The 22,306-nt window shown below is 23.9% G+C and overlaps 2 protein-coding genes across 2 annotated transcripts; both read right to left on the bottom strand.

The window, feature by feature from the left end:
• Positions 1-8,213: 8,213 nt before the first annotated feature.
• Positions 8,214-11,350, bottom strand: LOC145849151 (phosphoglycerate mutase 1-like). Its single transcript, XM_082954250.1, has 4 exons — positions 11,221-11,350; positions 10,654-10,886; positions 9,814-10,075; positions 8,214-9,006 (listed from the first exon to the last, which is right to left on the bottom strand). The coding sequence occupies exons 1-4, from the start codon at positions 11,324-11,326 to the stop codon at positions 8,837-8,839; spliced, it is 771 nt and encodes a 256-aa protein (XP_082810376.1). The 5' UTR covers positions 11,327-11,350; the 3' UTR covers positions 8,214-8,836.
• An 88-nt stretch (positions 11,351-11,438) lies between these two features.
• Positions 11,439-12,566, bottom strand: LOC145832342 (5-formyltetrahydrofolate cyclo-ligase-like). The gene has a single exon (XM_082939663.1). It carries the CDS (start codon positions 12,557-12,559, stop codon positions 11,981-11,983), a length of 579 nt encoding a protein of 192 aa, XP_082795789.1. The 5' UTR covers positions 12,560-12,566; the 3' UTR covers positions 11,439-11,980.
• Between the last annotated feature and the right edge of the window lie 9,740 nt (positions 12,567-22,306).

Here is a 22,306-nt window from a genome sequence, read left to right as displayed (position 1 = left end):
TTTTCAAAATATTTTGTCTTGTACACGACTGTTGCTAGCAAAACTGTAACAACAAAAGCAAGTTTTTTGTTATGAGTTTTTAAAATATGGGAGACATCAAATTTTGTTTTTGGATAACACATGAATAAAGTACTGTTTTGAATAAAATCTTTAGATTTGACCTGAATAAAAATTTGCACTTTTTTAAACGTAGTTGTACAAGTATTTCATATTATTATTTTATTAAATTTTAAACAGTTATATTCTTTAAACATAAAGTATGTACTTATTTTAAAGCCTTTCGTCGTAAAATGTTTTCAATAATTTCAATTAAAAAAGTTATACACTACAAATTAAAAAAAAAGTTTACTTAAAATTTTTCAAAAATGATAACACTAAATATATGCACAGTATAAATAAATTTTCCTTATAATGTTGTTTAACAAACTAAAGTTACTATACATTCCTTTTTTTGATAACGACTGATCAAGTATTTTAGTAAAATAGAAATCTTTTTTTTTTTTTTTAAGGTAAAAATCTTTTTTGATTTTTTTATTATTTATTTTTTGTTATCAAGAAGTGTACTAGTTAAAGTAATAACTATCATCAAAGTAAAAAAAAAGCCTCTTTAAACAAAAGTTATTAGGCTCGTAATTTCTAAAGCACAATACTTGATTGTAAAAAAAACCACTAAGCTTTATACTCAAATTTTTTGATCAGAAAAAGTGTTTTATTTATAACAATAACTACTCATACAATCACTATTTTATTCTAAAAATGAAGTCAAAAGTTAATGAAACTATTTAAAACAAATTTAAATCTCCGTAGATCTGTTGTTAAATTAACGCAAGGAAATACCATATAGATTAACAATATTGTATTCTGTTTAAGTAGTATCACTATACTTAATAAGCTTGTTTGTTTTGGGTCTTTAGTTACGAAAAATCATTATTAACTAACAATTTAAACATAATGCTACAAAAAAATTATTTTTAAACAGAATATTATTCTGTAGTTATACTTTTATAATGATCTTACTTAATTCCATAAACTTAAAATGCTCAGACAAATTAATATATTTTCAAGATTTTTGTGTGATAACCTTATATATAGTCATGTTATTAAAAACTGATTAATTGACTTTTTATGTTTGTTTTTTTAGTTTAATATATGTTTAAGTATTTTACAAGAATTATTCTAACATTAATGTTATAAATTTTAATTAATTTCTTTTTTAATGTACTTTTAAACGAAACAAAACTGTAGTAAACATTAAAAAAAAAGTATTTAGAAGGTTCAACCTTTTCAATTGATAAGGAGTGACTGAAACAAGTTAAAAACAATATCAAAAAATAATTTCTGCTTGTAAAAAAAATTTACTTAATGAAAGAAGTTGTTGTATGACTTTTTAAACAAAGTTAAAGTTATTATGATATAATTTATAATTTATTTTATGTCCAATAAAAAGCATGATAATAATTAGTTCAAAATAGTTTGTTTAAAAAAATGTTAAGTTAATTATCCATTATTAATTAGTATCATAAACTTTTATAAACAATTATAAAAATTTGTATTTTCTAATTTATGTACTTTATAAAGCAGATTAATTATAAAGGTTTGTTTTCATAATCAACGCTAATTAATAATATAAATAAAAGATATCTTTTAAACTATTTTTGAGTAAAAACTTACAAGCTTTAATATTTATAAAGTTTACTTGAGTCATAAAACTATAATTTTTTTCATATTTTATAGTTTTCAAAAAACCTTTTTCTACGTTTTAGAAGTACCTTATTTTAGACTGTACTTATTTTTTTTAATTAGAATAGTAATAGCTCCTAATATAAATTTGTAGACTTAATTGAAAACCTCATAATTACATTAACAACAATTGTATCATTCAAAAGATTAAAAATTATTTAAGGTTAGTAAAAGCAACAAACTTCATTAGGCAAACTCATATAAACAAAATATTTTAGCGTAAATACAAACAAAAGTAACCTATATTTTCTCGGCAATTAAATTATTGCTTTATATTAAATTAGTAAATAAAGCTGTACTTCTAATTATTTCTGCTCATTAATTTGTTTTAAAATAACTTTTTCTTGTACTATTGCTACTAGTTTTGCTCTATTTCTAAAATATAATAAACGATTTGAATCTAAAAAAAGTAGACTTTGTTTTATTTAACAACACTAAATAAATAAGACAAAATTAGTAACAAGCTCAATACTGTGCTTTGCTTACCTGCTATAGATGTAAAAAAATTAATTTAATTATGTTTGTATTTTAGCTTTATGCAATATTCTTTTTTCAAATACCGTCAAAAGTTCTTGAAGAAAATACAAAACTTTATTAACTGTGACTAATTAAAACATGACATATCAAAATAAATTAAACATTTTTATAAAACCATGCTTTTAGACAAAACAAAGCACAATAAACGTGTAGCATACCTTAAAAGAATTTTCTTATAATGAAATTTTTGCAAAACTTTCTCTCAAATATAAGATTTCTCTCATATTATTGGCCTAGTTAAGTTATTTTTTCTTGCATAACTATATTTAAACTAGTTATGTACGTAAACTTTAAAAAACTTTAAAAACCTTTTACAACCAGTTACGAATCAACATAGTTTATTTGTATATGTTTGTATATGTATGATATTCTTTATGTATAATAATTTTTAGTTTAAATTTCTAGTATTTAGAGAAAGTATCGTTTAGTTAGAATTATTAGATCGTTAAATAATTATTAAAGTATACTATAACTGCCGTTTAAGTTAGTTTATAGAAGATGTACAAAAACTATAATTAAAACATTATAGTATTTTTTTTTGTTTTATATTTAAAATAATTTTTAAGCAAAGAGCACGAAATAGTTTCATTAATAAAAGGCTAAAAAAAATTAAACTATACTTTTTGATAACTAAAAATTTAAAAAATTTAACCTTCTACAAATTAAAAAAAAAAATTTAAAGTTATCCAAAAATTAATAGAGTGAAGAAAATTGTTTTTTAAATACTTTTTTAGCATTTAAATATTTTTTAGACTACTGGTGCATATACTGGTAGTCTTATTAAGTGCTAGATACGTTTATTACAAAAATTATATATAAGAACACAGTAATAATATACTAAACAAAGTTATAGAATTCAGTTTTACTACAGTGTCTACTTGAAGATAAAGAATTTCTTTGTATTTTAAATTAAATACTTTTACAGTTTATATTATTATTATGATCATTGTAAGAGATTATGTATGTAAGTTGTGCTACATGTTTTACGTTTGTTCATTAGTATCTGTTCAACAGTTTTACTTTTTAGTTTTGCTGTAACTAAAAGTTATCTAAAATATTAACAATAGTTAAAATCTCGTGATTATTTTAAAAATACGCTTCAAACACTGTTCCGTTTGACTTTTTAATCTTCAAAAATTGATATGAAAAAACTTCAGTTAGTGTAATGTTTAATTAAAGCTAATAGATAGTATAGACTTTTCTAAACTACTTTAGTGATAAAGTAAATAAAGATGAGGCGGAGTAGTTATTTAAATATGCTTAAAATATGTACAATTATACAAATGAACAAAATTTTAATGACGGTTTAAAAATGAATTTAATGCACATAAAAAAAGATACACCCTTGTACTTTTCTTAAAATTTTAGGTTCCCGACTAATCGAGTTCGGACAATTTAAATTCCGAAAGATCAATTAGATCTGCAAAACTATTTTTGTTCTTATAAATTATAAATATATTTTGAAATATGGCTTAAATATGTTTTAAAATAAATTTTGTTTTTGTATTTTTTAAACTTCTCATCATTTTTTTTTCTCTTATAACTTTATTAATTAGACCTATAACCGCCTTTTTTTCAAATCTGTGTAACTTTTTGAGTTGTGGCCCTTTAAACATCTTTATAAAAATTTGAACTGTCATGTAACTAAAGTTTTATATATTTAAATTCTTTATTGTTTAATTTACCAGTTACCGGTTTAACTGCTAGTGAATTGTCAAACAAGAAACCTGCAAATGAAACAAAATAATTGAAGAAAATACAAAAATCTAGTCAATTTAACTACAAACAATATGCCTAATAATACACTTCATAATATTTTTTGCTATAGAAAAATAAACGAAAAAAAATAGTTGATTAGGTAATTTACAAAAAAAAAACTTACGATAAAAAACTAGGCTATTGAATAAATATTAGTCTATTAAAGTAACATTTTAATTTTTTTTATATTAAGTACTAAAATAGTTTGCTATGAAAAGGCTTTTATAAAACATTACTAGACGTTTCAAACTTTGTACATAAATAAGATAAAAATCAAAACCAGTTGTCATGATCGAAAATATATTAAAAAAATTCCACACAACTAGCCTCAAAAAAATAAACAATAAAAACAAAACAAAAATAGACAAGAAAAAGCCAAAAAATTAATATAATATTAGAGGTTAAAACAATAAACATAATAAATAGTTTTAGTGAAAACTTAACTTACCGGATATCGTTCAATTAAATTAAGTAGTTAATTCTATTACCTTTCAAATTCGATAGACAGTTTACTAATTGCGTACAGTTTTTTGGGTTTAATTTTTCATTCCTTGAAAACAAGCTTTATGTTCATAAAGCTTGAAAAAAATCTTTTTCTGTGGACCTCTTAAAAACTGCGATATTTTTGATGTTTAAACTATGACCCGGTAGACCACATTAAAATAAGATATGACGACATTCATTGTTAAACTTGGCAGTTTTTCTTACACTTGCAATTGCATAGGTTTTTATAATTATTTGCTTAAACAGTTCATTGTGTTCGTATATAAAGGGGAAAATGTTTAGAGTACAGCAGTACAGCATTTAAATTCAACTTTTGTTCATGATTATATTTTACATATATTGTCTTTACTAAAATGCTTAACTATTAATTACAGATAACGTTTTCCAAGTTTTTTTGAATTCATTTACAACGGAATGGTTATACATTTTAATTTTCTGTTTGTTTTTGTATTTGTTTTCATCGAATGTTTATCAAGTCATAATGTATATAAAATTGTCATTGTATTTTAGTATAAACTCTTGACGTTATCTAACAATCCTTGCTTTTAACTAGCTTGCACAGTCTATTCTAAATCATTTTATAAAAAACTTCATGTATATTTTTAGGGTGAATTAAACTGTAATTAGTGTAAAAGACTTTAAAGTTTGGCCTCTAATACGAACAGTTGCTTTTAAAGGACATCTTAAGACAAATTAAATTAACAATAGTTATAATTAAGGTTCAAAGCATTTAGAATTGTTATAAGGGCAATTAGAGGCTAGTTCAATTCTAATGTTTAGAAATATATCTTTATTAGATTCATTTATTATCATTCTTTCCAAATTACAAAATAAGCAATTATCAAAAGTAAGTTCATGTAAGTTGTTTTCATAGAATAAAAGTTTTTTAGTAAATTTAGTTTTGTTTATTTTAAGGTTATACAGTACAGCAGTTTTTTTATAAATAAATTCAATATGTTATAAAGCTGTATAAAAAACTTTTTTACAACCAAAAAAAAACCTACCACATAAAAAACATGTTTTAAGTTATAAATGTTTTAGTTTGTAAAGATTGTAAAAATAATATTTTTTTGAATATATTTTTATGTCGTTGACAACTATTGTGCATAAATAACTAATCAATATGCCGCAATAAAAAACTAGACACGTTTATTAGAAAAACAAGTTTTAGATCACCGGAGCAATAAGCTAATGATAAAAATAATATTATAGTGTTTATTAAATGACGATAGAAACCTTCGTATTTTATTTTACTATTATTACTTTTAATATTTCTAGAGATTGTATATGGAAATAGATTAATTTACTTTACGGTACTTCAATAAATCACAGCTTTTATGTTCAATAGTTAAACTTTTTTTGATTTTTTTAAGGAAAAGTTACTGGACTGCTACGGAAGATATTTTTTAGAAATTTACTTGTTTGAAAAGATTTTGGATAAAAGCAAAGTATAAAAATATCAACAACTATGAATAAAGTAAATTAAAGTCTTAAAAGTGCCACGCACACATTCGCGCACCGAAATGAGTTGTTCCGAGACTACTGCTAACCTGGAATCTGATGAGATTGTCGAGCCTGAGACCGAGGGAATTTCGAAGGAAATCAGTGAGGCTCCTAGTCTGGGTAACAATACACACATTGCACTATACAACTTATACAGCATAATTTTTACTTAATCAATGATGTTCCATTCTATTCAGTAGTTGATACTAAAATATTTAAAATTCCATAAGTGAATTTTTTTTGGTGTACCGTTTTTTCATACTTAGGTAAAATGGCTTTAGTTCGTAATATCTTAATTTAAATCACTTTTTGGTTATTCTTAAAAACAAATTGCAGTGTTTTTCATGTAGAAACTTAAGCCTGATAGAGAACGTAAAAGCTTAATATAAGACGCTTGTTGTTATCTAGGCAGTTTTTCTCGAACACTTGTTATCATTATGTTTTTTGTTCAATAACCTGTTGTTGTGTTCATTTAAAAAAGCCATATTTTTGAATTACAGCAATACATGCTTTGAAATTTCTGTTTACGGTTAATATTGTTTTTACTGAAACGCTAACCTAATAGTTGTAAAAAACTGTTTCTTTTTGTAACTGAATAAAAATAGGGTGAGTTGTAAGTAGAATAACTACTTTAATCATATACTTTTTGTACTTGTTTTCAGCAAATAGTTTCTAAGTCAGATTTTAATTAAAAAATTCTCTTTTTGTTTGTAAAAACTTTTGATTGTATTGAATACCTTTTACTTTTAGCTTATTTCACAGTCTATTATATCCTATTTATTTTTAAAAAATTCCCACATATATTTTTTGAGTATTTGAACTGTTACTTATGTGAGTAGTTTTAGAATTGGACTACCGATAAAGACAGTAGCTGTTTTAAGATAAATTCAAAGAGAAATTATTTAAAATTGTATAGTCTTTAAAGTTGTCGATAGTTATATAAAATCCCTTTGTAGATATCATGAATTAGCTTTTTTTTTAGTATTTTCAAGGTTAGAACCAGAAGTTTGTTTCATTATATGTCTACTAATTTTTAATATTTTACAACCGTTATTAAAAAAAAGTAAACCGTTCACTAAGTTTGCTAACTGATAGTTCAAAATATATTTGAGGAAAAGTAATTTGCTCTATTGATATTACTTAAGTAAATATACATATAAATAAATTCATCAACAAATTGCATGTTTATAATAAAAAGCATGGTTGTTTTCACTTAATTAGCTTTGTAAGATGCTACTATCTCTTTCCTTCCTCTACCAAAGTTTAGAGTCTAATTCGCTTACTGTGTCATACTATTATTAAGAACATATAATGTCAAACTATTTATTATTGAAGCTTCGCTAATTCATAAACAAAGTTGTTTTTAGTATTTAGTCTAAGATAAATCTCGGATTGTTAATATACCTAAATTTTTGCAAATAATCTACCGGGAATAAATCGGATTGAAAATTATTACGATGGGAATGGACTCGTATTGGAAATGAACGGTACTTTTTTATGATTTTAAGCTTTTGTTTTCACAAATTACGGTTAAAAATATTCATAAAATGTACACTTTTTCAGTAATTTTCTTTGAAATACTATTTTTAAGTAAGGTATATTAAAACTTACGAATTAAACTTTTCAGTGTTTTAATAACTTGTTTCATATTAAACATTTCATAAACTTAGTAGCACTTTAGGCTATTTATAACTATATACGCAACATTTTGGTCTTGAATATATTAGATGTATAAAGTTTTAATTAGCTCTATAGCCTATTGATGATGTTATATTTTAAAATGTAGAAATATTCTTATTAAATGAAGCTAATAAAAAAATCTTAAGCGCTGCTTGTAAATTTTCATTTAATATTTATTCTCTTAATGGTAATTAAAATGGTAAAGCAAATAACAAGGCAATAAATCCTAAAGGCCTAAAACAAGGAAAATATAAACAAGCTTTTTTTCTACACAAATATGAAACAAGGAAGCGTAGAAAGTGAAAAAAGTATTTGAAAAAACATTGCATTTATTTATAAATTTCGACTTTAAATCATTAAGTGTAACTAGAAGATTTTTTATTACAGTATAAATTTTTAAGTTTTTAACAAAGTACATATCATTGTTAATTTTTTTTTATGCCAGAAATAATTTTTATTATTTACGAAAGCAAGTTATACAAATCGGCCCTAATAATTTTTATTTTATTTGCTCTTCGTTTTAAGCATGGATGTAGTTACATAAACCAAATGCTTTCATACTACAAATGGAAAATTTTAACAAACTTGTACAATTTTTAACTCAACAAATTATTCTAAGTTTTACAGCTGGATGTTTTAAAGCTAATGTGAAACTTTATTTGAAAACATTGCTAGTTTATTTAAATCTTCGCATTTTTGCCAATTATTTTTACTTTACAACAACTCTAAAAACTTTTCAAGTATATATGTTTAATGTTTACACAGCTAATCTACGAAATGAACTATTTCACTTTAAAAATTTTTATTAAATAAATAATTATTTTCAAGAAATACCAATAAGTAATTGAATGAAAGTAGTTAAGCAACATTTTCCTAAATACACTGAATTTAATTAATCAATATAACATTATACTGCTTAGAATTTTTAATAAAATAAAATGTTAGATTTTTCTATTTTATGTATTAAGAGTTTTTTTAATTGAAATTTAAACAATAAATAAAATAACTATTTGAAAATTTCTATGGTACAAAAATATTCGTGTGTATAAAAGTGCATCAAGATAAAAAACTTAATAATGCATACACAAATAATTTAAAACGATATTTAGCTAGATTATTTCTTAGCTTTGCCCTGATTAGCCACTGCTTCCATGGCCTTTTTGACAGTCTCTTCGTCACCGAGAAACTGCATGGTCTTCACTGGCTTGAAGTTCTCGTCAAGTTCGTACACGAAAGGAATTCCAGTTGGCAAGTTCAACTTCATTATCTCATCGTTAGTCATTTCTGTAAATTAAAAAAACAACGTTTGCCTAAAATTTATTTTAAATGTTGCTTATAATTTTTCGAATTATTATTAAATTTAATTATTGTTTCAAGCATAAAATTGTAAAATTGAAGTAACAGAAAAAAAACTAGCACAAATTTCAATAGTATGCTCTGGTATTATGAATGTTCCCCAACTACAGGAACAAAAGTATTCATGGCAAAGTTTTACTATATTAACAATTAACCTAGTTTTAAATCACAACAAGGTATAAAAAGTATGCTCTAATAAAATTAGTACTTAAGAACAAAAACTAAACAATGTAATAACACAAACTATTTAATTAATTTTACCATTATTATTACAAATATAAATCGTTCTCAACTTCTTAATAAATTTATAACCCAAAAATGTGTGAGCTTAAATTTGTATACGATGTAATTAAAGCATGATTCACAGTTGTATAGTACAAAAGAAAACAATTTTTATGTAAAAGTATCCTTAGGTAAAAACTTTTTTTTTAATTAGGTGAAGATTAGGTAAAAATCAACACATTCTAATAACTCTTTAAATAAAAACAGATTTATCAAAAAATAGCATACTTAAGATACAAACCTCGATTAAGTTATAACAAATTCTACATTTTTCAACTAGAGTTATCACTCTGATTCAATAACAATCTAAATACATAAAAAAGGTTGAATATTTCTCAAGGTTTTATTTTAAGTTAACAAAACAAAAACCTTGAGATGTATTAAAAAAAAATCTATTCCGTACATTGGTACAAGCAGCTCATCTATTAAATTTACGAAACGTTATTTACATACCTTCCAAATGCTTCACGATTCCCCTCAAACTGTTTCCATGCGCCGCAATAATGCACGACTTTCCAGCTTTCACCGCTGGCACGATGCTGTTCTCCCAGAACGGCAAAGTTCTCTGTATGGTCAGCTCCAAACTCTCATGGTAGGGGATGTCTGCTTCAGGTACGTCCTTGTACCTGGCATCTCCGTGAATGGAGTTGAAGTATGGGTGGTCTTTCTCCATTTTTGGTGGCGGAACGTTGAAGCTACGGCGCCAAATGTGAACCTTGAAAATAAGTTAGAAAAATTGCTTAAACATATAAAGTCATATAGTTAAAGTCATATTTGCAAAAATATTTCAAACACTATTGCGAAATTTAGTAGTTAATATGTAAACATAATTAGATTACCTTAATCAAGCACGACTGAGTAACTTTTCACATTAAAATAAATAAAAAAGATTTAATAGATTATTGAAAATCAAAAATACTTAAAAATTATATACTTTTTCAAATTATGTATATAAGTCTACTTAATGAAGTTTTTGAATTTTTTAACTAACTTCAATTTATTTGAATCAAAATAATATTGTATTATATTATTATTTTTATTGCAATCATTCTATTCAGTTTTAATTTGGTGAATTAATAATTTGTATATTTTCAAATACACTTTGTATAGTAAGGATGTTATATTATTTATATATTTCAAACCTTTTAAAAAATTATTTTGAAAGTTCAAACTCTATAAAATTATTTTTAAAATATTATAAAATTTTAGGATACATAGGTAATATTATCTTTTTCTTAATAAAGCAATTTTTGGAAAACTACTATTTTTTCATATTTGAAACAAACAAAATACTTGTTCATCTCCAAATTTTTTAGCAGTTTCAGCTTTGTTAAGTCCAGTCAAACTACCATAATGCCTTTCATTCAGCCTCCAAGTTTTCAGAGTTTCAAGTTCACTTTGCCCAATTATTTCTGTGATGTTTCCCAAAGTTATTTGAGCTCTTTGGAGCAAAGATGTGAATGCCAAGTCAAACTTGTAACCAGCTTCTTTCAAAGCCTCGCCAGCCTTTTTCGCTTCACCTACACCTAAAATTTAATTGAAATAAAAGTTACAACAAAATTATTTTATAACCATTTAATTTAAATCCTTGCTTTATATTGATTTCAATGGTACAGAAAACTTCAAAATTGCTTTGATAAAAAAACAGAGTGTTTAAATTATCAATTTTCAAAAACAGATACCACTTATATCTTTTTAAAATTAAAATTTTTTAAATTTAGCATTTTTTATCCAGCTTAAACATAATGAAATACAAAATAAATATTGGTACAGGCTTTTACGGAGTTTAATATAAAATAATTTTATTCTAGAGTTAAATTGGATATTTAAATTCTAAGGATTTTATTGACATAATGATACCTTTTTCACTTAGTTTAGCATCAAACCATCCACAGAACTTGTTTTCTTGGTTCCATTCACTTTCACCATGACGAACCATTACAATTTTGTATTTTGCAGCCTCCATTTTAACCTTTTATACTTTAGACCTATTTAAGGGTATTATAAAATTAATTGACACCGAAAAACTTATAAGTAAATTGTTTATATTATACTTGGTAATTTTATGAATACCCTTTTTTGCATAGAACAAAACTACCTATGTATAGTTAAATTTATAATTAGTAATTATTTGTTACAGAAAAATAATATAAAAACACTACTTGTTACATACACATCATGTTACCAAAAGAAAACTTTGTCATTTATTAGTGCAACCCAAAAAAAATTATAATAAAACATTTGACAAATATTAAGCTATGACTTAATATGCTAAGCTAATATCTACTAGAATTTACAGCTTTTTCTTAAGTAAAACAATTAAACAAAAACTCATTTAAAAAAACAATTTACAGATAAGCTTTAAATTAGGATTGAATGACATTAAGTTTCTATTTGGCAATTATAAAGTGCAGGTTATTAACCTAAAATATGTTAGTCTTGATTTGTTACTTCAATTCTTACTTTCAAATGCGAAATAATTTACAAAATTATAAGTTTTAAAACCAAACTAGATTTAAAAGCTAAAATTTTACATAATTAAAACTTGTCAAGTAATAAGGGAGTATTTAAAATTTCTCTAAATTCTGAAAAAAATATAGCAATTTAAACAAACAGTTTATCAAACAGATGTAAACAACACATTGTCTAGTTTACGATCATGATCAAAAGTAGGTATAGAATCACAAATTTGTTCATTAAAAGCCAACCCAATCAAATATGGCTTGTGTAGTTTTTCAATTTTTGTGATGTAGCTATCATAATAACCTTTACCATGACCAAGGCGATCTCCACAACTAGTGAAGCCAACTCCCGGAACAATAATAAGATCTAAACCACCTGAAGGTATTGCCTCTTCTCTAGTATTATCACTGTCAAGGGGCTGTTTTATATTCCAAGAAGTTTCAGGCAACGACTCGTAATCTTCCATTGAGTCAATTTTCACCATTTCCATATCTGAACCAACATATTTTGGAATGTAAACTGATTTTTTACAAGCTAAGGCATGTTCTAAAATAAGTGGTGTTTGTAATTCATTTTTCATGCTGCAATAAATTGAAATCCTTTTTGAATTAATATAGTTGTCATTTTTGAAAAGTTTTTCTGCAACCATTTTTGATTGGAAGTCTTTTTCAGCAATACTAAGACATTTTAATTTAGCTTTTATTTGTTTTCTGAGTGTATTTTTTACAGCTTGCATTTGTAAAATATCTATTAAAATAAAATATATTGTTAAGTTAATTTTATTTAGTCAACTCTACTTATAGATTCAGTTTAACAAAAGCATTAAAATGTAAATAGTACAAGTATACAATGTATGCTTAAGATATACATTATAATATCACTTAATAAAATCACAACTTTATGTAAAATGATATATAAGCTATCAAAAAAGATTTTAAATTTTATAATATTTCTTCTCAAGTAAAGTAACTAAGAACCTTAAGTAAGTTTTTAACTTTTAATATAACTTATGTTATAAAGTATGTTTAAAAATTATCAAATTTCATAATAAAATCAACCAGTAAAAGTGATTAAAAGTTTTAAAATAACCAACTACAAATTTTAATAAAAAAACGAGAATAAACTAATCAACTATTAAAAATTTGGAATTGGTTTCAAGTATGAAGCTATACTACTACTCAAAAATAAATTTACAGATTTCAATTAAATTTGGTGTCAGTGATTGTTGAGTACAAAAAATAATACTTTTTTTCTCAAAGAAAAACTAGGTTAATAAAGCATCAAAATCTAAACAAATAAAAAGAAGTGCTTGTTTTAAATAACTCTAATACATTTTTACACAACGTTGCCACTCTTTAAGTAAGAAAACTAACTTGAGCGATCTTAAACTGTCCTGTGTCATTCATGATTTTGATGAAAATATTTTCTCCAGTATAAATTAAGTATATAAAAAATTAATTGCGGAGCAATGTTAAAATAGAAGTATAAGAATATAAAAAGGCAAAGGTACTAGTTTAAATGTACTATCCGTAATCAAATAAATCTAGTTGTTACCATGAAAAAGAAAACCAAAATCACTTTATACAAAACTACAAGTAATTTACAATACCTTAACACCAACATAGTTTTAAATTTTATTCTAGATACTAAAGCTTCCTTTCATTACGAACTAAAACTTAATTTAAAAAAAGTCTGCTTCTCATTAATTTAAAAGAAATACTGACAAGCAGAATTTCTAAGCACACTTTTTTTTTAAATTTATGTATCACTGCTTATATTTTGTAAATGCAATGTTATATGATTCAAAACAATGGTAATTCAATAATACATATTTAAAGATTAAACTCAGTTATTAACAAAAATTAATTTTTGTTTGTGTAAACAACTACAAGTCTTAATTGAAAAGCTCTTAAATATAGTTAATCTTATATACAAGTATCACTTTAGAAATAACAAAAACTTATATATAATTATATAAAACATAATCTTAATTAGTTATAAAACTAAGTAGCTTATTATTATTAAATTAACTTTATTTAAATAAAACAAAAAAATAATTAATTAGTATAAATTTTATAAGCTTTATTAACAGTTCATAAAAAAAAAACTATGAACATAAGATAAACATTAAAGGTTGTTACTACTTGATAAACATTTTGTAGCATACATAAGTGCAATTTATACCAAAGTTACAATAGAAAAACCATTCATAATTTGTTAATTTATATTATTGATTAAAAACAAAAATCTTCTTTTATTGTACCAACATATGTTTCTTGTATTAACGAATCAACACACTTTAACTGGATTCTGTAAAAAATAATTACGGTAATGAAAGAAAGAAGCATAGAATAAAGTGGGTGTATACATTTTTTTCATTAAGATAAAATAGTTTCTACAGATAATAGTTAATAGTAGGTAAAATACTTAATATTAAATCCGACTGTTATAAAACCATATAATATTTGTAATTATTAAGTCTAAAACATGTAAAGTAAACTAAAACACACAACAAAACAACAAATCATAATATAAACAAAGCACTCACGTTAATGGAAAAGATAACTGAATCAAATTTACTGTTGTTAATCAATAATTAATAAATTTTGAATGTATCTAATAACTTATCAGTAAATCAATTTTTATAAACAAAAAAAAACTATCACATTACTTACTATTTGTGTCATACTGATTAGCTTAAACAATTTAACCTAACAAAACAGTAGAACTGATCTAGCTTTTACAGAGACTAATACTTTTTAAAAGTTAAATAATAGCCTTAGGCACTCTAAACAAGCTAAGTTTATTATTATAATAATGTAAACAAAATTTGTACATACACAAAAAAAAAAATTTACAGTGAGCCTACTTGTACTACAGCCGAATTCTTCTGCTTGTACAGTTTCTAAATATGCTTATTAATATGCATAGAAAAATATAATACAGAGTTGACATTCTTCAAGACAAAAAATGCGGCCTGTGTGATCTAAAAATACTTAAAGTAACATTAAGGGCATAGGGAAGAATCAGCTTGATTTTTACAAGTTGATCTTATTTTATAGAGCTATATATCTGAGCTATAAGACATTTTTAACCGTTTAAAAAAATTCAAAGTAGTTTTTGAGATATAAGAGATCAAAGTTGGTGACCTCAATAAGTTCCTAATGATAGGCACAAACAAAAAACACAAAAGAAGACTATTTCATTAAAAATCTATCTTCTCCTTCATTTTTTAACCAATCTTCTTCAAATTTTCACAGAAAGTCCTTATTTTGTAATATTTTCAAAATCATAACATTCAAAACCTTTTAAACCAAAAAAGGAACGTTTCCTGAAAGTTTAAGGTCTCTAGCTCAAAAAATAAATAATAGAGAAGATAGATTTTTAGTGACTTTGAAAAGTTCAGAGAAGATTTACCCCACTTGTGATCCACATGTTTGTATCTGAAACTGTTTACAGAAATTACAATATCTCAAAAGTTAAACAAGATTTTTTAATTCTTTAAGCTTCTAGTTTGTACTTGAAACTTTCATATAAGAGTCAATGTTATTTTGTGCTCCCTCTATGCCCTTAAACTAGCCTTTGTTTATAAAATTAAAGTCCTAAGACAGGGTTGCCAGTCTTTAAGTAAAAAACCATCCTGATTCATCCTGCATTATTTCAAATCCTTAAATAAAAAACTTATCAAAATCAAGAAATATCAAGTTCTTAACAAAAATGGTTTTAAAATAACAGTCAATGACACTAAATCAATTAAGGCCATAGGGGGGGGGGGGGGGGGGGTCCAACATTTTTTTTTACAAAAATTAACTTTGGCTTTTATATGAAAGCTTTAAGTACAAACTACAAGCCAGTTTTTAAAGAATTCAAAAATATCACTTAACTTTTGAGATATTTAATTTTTTGTAAAAACTTTTCGATATAAACGCATGGACTGCAAATTTTTCCGGGTCAATTTTCTCAGAAATTTTAAAATTCACTAAAAATCTATCTCCTCCTTCATTTTTCAAGCAATCTTCTTCAATTTTTTTAGGAAATGTTAATAATAATAAAAGGAGAAAACGTTACTTTACAATTTAAGTTATTTAAAAAAAATAAAAATTTTATATCAAATATTTAAAAAAAAAATTTAATTTAACGAAAAAAAAAAAAATTTACAATTTCTTTTTTTATTCCAAAGTAACGTTTTTTATTTATTGTATAAAGACTAGACTGAAAGTTTGAAGAAGATTGCTTGAAAAATGTAGGAGGAGATAGATTTTAAATGAAATAGTCTTTTTTCAATGTTTTAGTTTTCCCGTCCCATAGGAAACCTATAATGCAGCCCGACTTTGTCTGGTCATATCTCAAAAAATAATTCAAATTTTTTAAAACGATAAAAAGCATTTTGAAGCTTCGAAAAAACTTTATAGAATAAAATCAACTTGTAAAAAACATGGTCTAACCCCCCCCATGGCCTTAAATCTCATAATAAATCTTTGAAAAACATTGTCTGAGATTTACTGAAATTTAAAAACTATTCTGATTTTTTTTATAAATAAACTAAATAGCTTAACTCACCCTGATTTTTGTTTCAAACTAGCCTGAGTAATCTTGAGATTTTCTAAATACTTAAAACTTTTCTGAGTTATTCTGAGTAACATTAGTGGGCAGAAACCCTTCTAAAAGAATAAAAATGAATTTTAAGGGCATATGGAAGCCCACCTTGATTTTTACAATTTGATCTTATTTTGTATAGTTTTTTTCTAAGCTATCAGACATTATCAAAGTAACTTTTGAGATATAAGCAAAGTCAGTGTGCTCAGTAGGTACCTAATGGAAAGCACAAACCAAAAACTAGAAAAAAAACTACTCCATTAAAAATGTATCTTTCTCTTATATTTTAAACTAATCTTCTTCAGCATTTTATAGAAAATAGATTGAACACAGGAATTTTTAATATTCTATAATTGCAACATTCAAAGTTTTTTAAACTATAAAAGGTACGCTTTCTAAAAGTTTGAGGTCTCTCGCTCAAAAAATAAATAATAGAGAAGATAGATTTTTAGTGACTTTGAAAAGTTCAGAGAAGATTAACCCCATTTGTGATCCACATGTTTGTATCTGAAACTTTTTACAAAAATTACAATATCTCAAAAGTTAAACAAGATATTTTAATTCTTTAAGCTTCTAGCTTATAGTTTATACTTGAAACTTTCATATAAGAGTCAATGTTATTTTGTGCTCCCCCTATGCCCTTAAACTAGCCTTTATTTATGATAAGGTTTAAAAATAAAGTCCTAAGACAGGGTTGCCAGTCTTTAAGTAAAAAACTGTCCTGATTCATCCTGCGTTATTTCAAATCCTTAAATAAAAAACTTATCAAAATCAAGAAATATCAAGTTCTTAACAAAAATGGTTTTAAAATAACAGTCAATGACACTAAATCAATTAAAGCCATAGGGGGGGGGGGGGGGGTCCAACATTTTTTTTTACAAAAATTAACTTTGGCTTTTATAGAAATAGAATAGAATTCAAAAACAACATTTAACTTTTGAGATATTTATTTTTTGTAAAAACTTTTCGATATAAACGTATGGACTGCAAATTTTTCTCGGAAAATTTAAAATTTACTAAAAATCAATCCCCTCCTTCATTTTTCAAACAATCTTCTTCAATTTTTCAGGAAACGTTCCTTATAATAAAAGGAAAAAACGTTACTTTACAATTTAAGTTATTTAAAAAAAATAAAAATTTTATATCAAAAATTTAAAAAAAAAATTTAATTTAACGAAAAAAAAAAAAAATTTACAATTTCTTTTTTTATTCCAAAGTAACGTTTTTTATTTATTGTATAAAAACTAGACTGAAATTTTGAAGAAGATTGCTTGAAAAATGTAGGAGGAGATAGATTTTAAATGAAATAGTCTTTTTTCAATGTTTTAGTTTTCCCGTCCCATAGGGAACCTATAATGCGGCCCGACTTTGTCTGGTCATATCTCAAAAAATAATTCAAATTTTTTAAAACGATAAAAAGCATCTTGAAGCTTTGAAAAAACTCTATAAAATAAAATCAACTTGTAAAAAACATGGTACACTTCCTTAAAGTTTAAGGTCTCTAGCTCAAAAAATTAAGGAGGAGATAGTTTTAAAAAACGTTTGTAGTATGGCATCATATTTACTCAACTAAAATTAAAAAGTGATAAAATTCTGGTCATTATTAGTGAGTATAAGACTTTCATTTCCATGCTTTGTTAAACAAACTTGATTCAGCTAAAACACAATTTTGCTGTGATGTCATATTACTCAACGGATTACCTTAATTTAAAACATTTACCTAAACAGGTCATCATTAGTGAGTGTATGAACTTTTATTTCCATACATGCAGTAGCTTTGTCAAATGAACCTTATGGTTTTCAAACACAACTATCCCTGGATAAGATGTCTATGAGAGTTTTAGTGATTTGAAAAATTTCCAAGATAATTGACCCTGAAAAATTTGCATTCTTTAGGTTTGTATCGGAAACTTTTTTTAAAAAGTACAATATCCCTGAAGTTAAAAAATATTTTTAAGTTCTATAAAAACTTACTTGTAGCCCGTACTTAAAGGTTTTATATTAAAGCCAATTTTATTTTTGTAAAATAATGTGGGAACCCCTATGCCCTTATTTAAGACTTAATAATTAAAAAACATAATAAATTCTAATGGAGTTAGGGTTATTAAATGTTTTTTTTTTTCAAAATCATTTAAGATAATCTGAGACTTAAGATAATGATTAAAACCAGCCTGACTATTACAAAAAATATAAAAACTTTTTTTTTAAAGACACATGCCTGATGGTTTGGAATTTTGATATGCATTAACACATAATTCATTAAAGTTAAAAAATTTACCAACTTTTGAAACTAACTAATCCACTTAAACTATTTATTGCAATTTTTATCGATTTAAAATGTCTTAAAATCTTTTCTATTGTAAAGGTTGTATCTATTATCAAGTATTTGTCTTTTTCTACTTTTTATTCTTAAAAGTTAATTTTTTAAACATCTTTACTGGTTACAAACAGAGGAAGATTTTAGACTAGTTTTGTATGAAATTTTAAAACCTGATTTTTTTAGTTAAAAGATAAATATTAGATTTAAAATTACATCCTTTGAAAAAAATTTGAAGATAGTTTTAATGATTATTTTGAAGTTGCTTCTGATGTTAGTGTAGTTTATAATTGGTTGCTAGAATATTGCAGATGGAATTTAAGTAATAAAATTATTTGAATTTTTGACAAATAAAAAATGAAAAAAATTAAAGAAATACAGACAAAATGAAAAATAAATGACAATTTTATGAGACAAAAAACTGAGCTTCAAAACTATTATAGAGTACAGATTATTTTACTTTCTACTTTGTATACTGAATATAAAAATTAGAAGGATTATGATTTTCTTTAACTTAAATCAAAATCCCAAAAAAAAATTTTTTTAACATATATCATCTTTTTTTTTTGACAACTCTTCCTCTGAGCTATTTTGTGTAAGCATTGAATGTTTTAAAACTGGTATTTTTTTGATACTGTGATGACTTTGTATTAGGGGATTTTATAAATAGACAAACATACTATATTGTATACAGTGTTTTGAAAATGATTTTTTTTAAGTTCCCAATCCTAATCTAAAATGAAAAATTTAAATTATTTTGTAGTTAAAATACTGTAAATATATAAAACAATAATAATTAATTACTTTAAAACTTTTAATTTCTATTCTTTATACATATATACTATTAAAAGCAGAACAATTTTCCAGAAAAATTATATTTAAAGTAGCATAGCACCTAAATTTTATAACCATTCTATGTTTAACAAACGTACAAAATAGTAGACTGCTTATATGTTTTTTTAAAATAGGCCAAACGTATGTAGATTTATCAAATTAGTAATAAATATATTTTTTTAATAAATTAAATTATTCTAATAAGTAACAAAGCATGAAGTGTTCAGCTAATATGTTTTTTCTTACAGTAATCTAAAAAATTATCAAACAAGCTAACAATTTATTAAGGTTAATTATTATTTTTAGATGTTTTTAAAACACTTTAAGAAAATATTTGTTAAAAATTTAGGTCTTAAGTATTGGAAAAAACGGAAAAAATTATTTTAAACTATTAACTGTAAATAACTAAATGGGTCGATCGAGAGCAGTAGAAAATGTACATTTTTTTTATAATTTAATACAAATGAGGTTAAGTAATAGTACATCAGTACATATATAAAACAAAAAGTACTATCTCTAAGCATATTACCCAAAACTTTAAGTATAAAGCCTTACTACAACTAACTTACCTTACCTAGACATATTACAAAGAAACTTTATACTAATTAAAACTTATAATTTAATATATAGATTTAAAAGAATTTTGAAAGTAAATTTTTAGTCAATAAGAAGCGCGTATATTTTTAGCTAAAAGCAACTAAACTACCAATGGCTATATAATTGGTTTTAAGTTAAACACAGATAAAAATACCAACTAAAATTATGTACGTAAAACACATTGACTTTTTTTGTAGTTTTAATATACAATAATTATTTTTATATTTTTACTGTACTTAAGATAGACTTAAATCATTAAAAATATTAAGTATTTTTATGGTAAAAATTTACTAATAAAAATATTTTACTCATATTCTTAGTTCAAAAACAAAAATAATAAACTGATTAAAAAAAATAACTTTAAGCATTCAAAAAAAGTTGTAATTATTTATTTCTAATAATAAAAAAAAAATATATATCAAAAGTTTATAAAATGGAAAAAGGAAAGTGTTTACAACTATCAATTACTTATATAGTTAAATCTAAAGTATTTTACTTTTAATTTTAGTAATAAGACAATTGATAATAGTTAACTACAGTTTTTAATTAATTTTATAACTCTTTGCTAAAGTTATAAAATTCTAAGATGTAGAAACTAAATATTTAACATTTAAAAAATAATATACATGTTTAAATGTATATACTTTGAAAATATTGTTATTATTTTAAGCTATGTTTTTGAAATAAAAAATATATTTTGTATTATTATCTTCAAAATTTTTGTCTTGGTACTATTTTTTGTTATAAAATTTATACATAAATCTTTCATTTTAAAAAGCATATTAGTCTTTTCGTTTAGCTCTTGTCAGACAAGAAATGTTAAAAACTTAAATTAGTTTCGTCATACAGACTACATAGTCAAATGTAAAACAAGTCTATGTTAAGATTTTGTTTTTAAATTTTATATTTTTAATGATTAAAAGTTGCGTTCAAGGTAGAACTGACAAAATTGAAAAATATATTGTGGAACTAAAAAACTGTTTGTATGTTTTTAATTTGTAAAAATTATATATCATATAAATGATAAAAACAACTTAAATTCAATTAATATTTCACTGAACAAGCCTATATTGAACTACAGCTTCTAATTAAACTCTTTTAAATTAACTTAAAATAGATAAGTCTACAAAAACAAGTTTATACGAATTTATTTCTCCTAGATTGTATGTTATGTATAGTACGTGTCAAAGCAATTAAAACTGTTTTAAGTGTTTACTATGATATACAGTAGTAAAAAATGGAGAAATTTTAAATATATATATATTTTTAAACTTGTGGATAGAAGGCTAAGATTCTAGCGCATTAAATCCTTTAAACTAAACTAAAAAACTTCGTCTACAACAAAAGTTATGTCAGTTGGCGCAAGGGATTGAAGGTTTATCTTTATGATTAGATCAAATTTTGGTGTCTTTAGAAGTCGAAAACCAACGGTCAATAAAAAATTGTTTTTAAAACTATTGTAATATAATTTTATTTTAGTGTTTTATTGTTTTTTTTATGGTTTGAAAAAAGTTTTAAGTTTTTTTTAAATTTAATCGGTAGTTGTATCAAACTCGTTCTTTTTTTTTTGCAAATAAAATAAGTGTATGTATTTTTACACTTTTTCTTGTCGACAGTCTATTAAACTTTAAAAGATTAATGTACTTTCGGCACGAGCTTGGTTTAAATATATTTTTAAAGTCTTCAGGAAAAGTGAATTTAAACTTAATTAAATTAACGCTTTCTTTTTTTAGACAATTATAGCTAATTTTTTTTTTCAAAAAAACCCACTTCAACTCAATTTTAAATTGTTGTTGATAATTTCTGTAGTGTTTTTTAAATTATTAAATTAAATGTCTTTTAAACATTTACATGTTATAAAACAAAAGTAAAAAAAAAAGTGGAAATTTAAATTGTCTTATTTTTAATTTTAATCGACTTACTTTTTAATTTTAAATATGCATAGAGCAAAAACATTTTATAAAGCTTCATCTTAAAATCTGATATGATTACTTTTATTCTTTTTTTTTGTTTATCTCGAAAATTTAAATAGATACAATCTTAAATAAATTAAAATTTAATTTTCAAAATTTTTGGAAGTATAAACTTTATATAAAGTTTAATACCCTATATCTGCTAATTTTTTTTAAGACTTACTGT

The sequence above is a fragment of the Thalia democratica genome, chromosome 1 (assembly GCF_965202585.1).
Source record: "Thalia democratica chromosome 1, ktThaDemo2.hap1.1, whole genome shotgun sequence".
NCBI lineage: Eukaryota > Metazoa > Chordata > Thaliacea > Salpida > Salpidae > Thalia > Thalia democratica.
Note: the sequence above shows the minus strand (reverse complement) of the source record. Positions and strands in the feature narration are given on the sequence as shown.

Excerpts from the sequence above, each read along its gene's own strand:
- LOC145849151 (XM_082954250.1), bottom strand. The coding sequence starts at position 11,326 with ATGGAGGCTGCAAAATACAAAATTGTAATGGTTCGTCATGGTGAAAGT. Across the intron at positions 10,887-11,220 it reads TGCTAAACTAAGTGAAAAAG|GTGTAGGTGAAGCGAAAAAG; the intron begins GTATCATTATGT and ends ATTAAATTTTAG. Across the intron at positions 10,076-10,653 it reads AAAAATTTGGAGATGAACAA|GTTCACATTTGGCGCCGTAG; the intron begins GTATTTTGTTTG and ends CTTATTTTCAAG.
- LOC145832342 (XM_082939663.1), bottom strand. The coding sequence starts at position 12,559 with ATGCAAGCTGTAAAAAATACACTCAGAAAACAAATAAAAGCTAAATTA.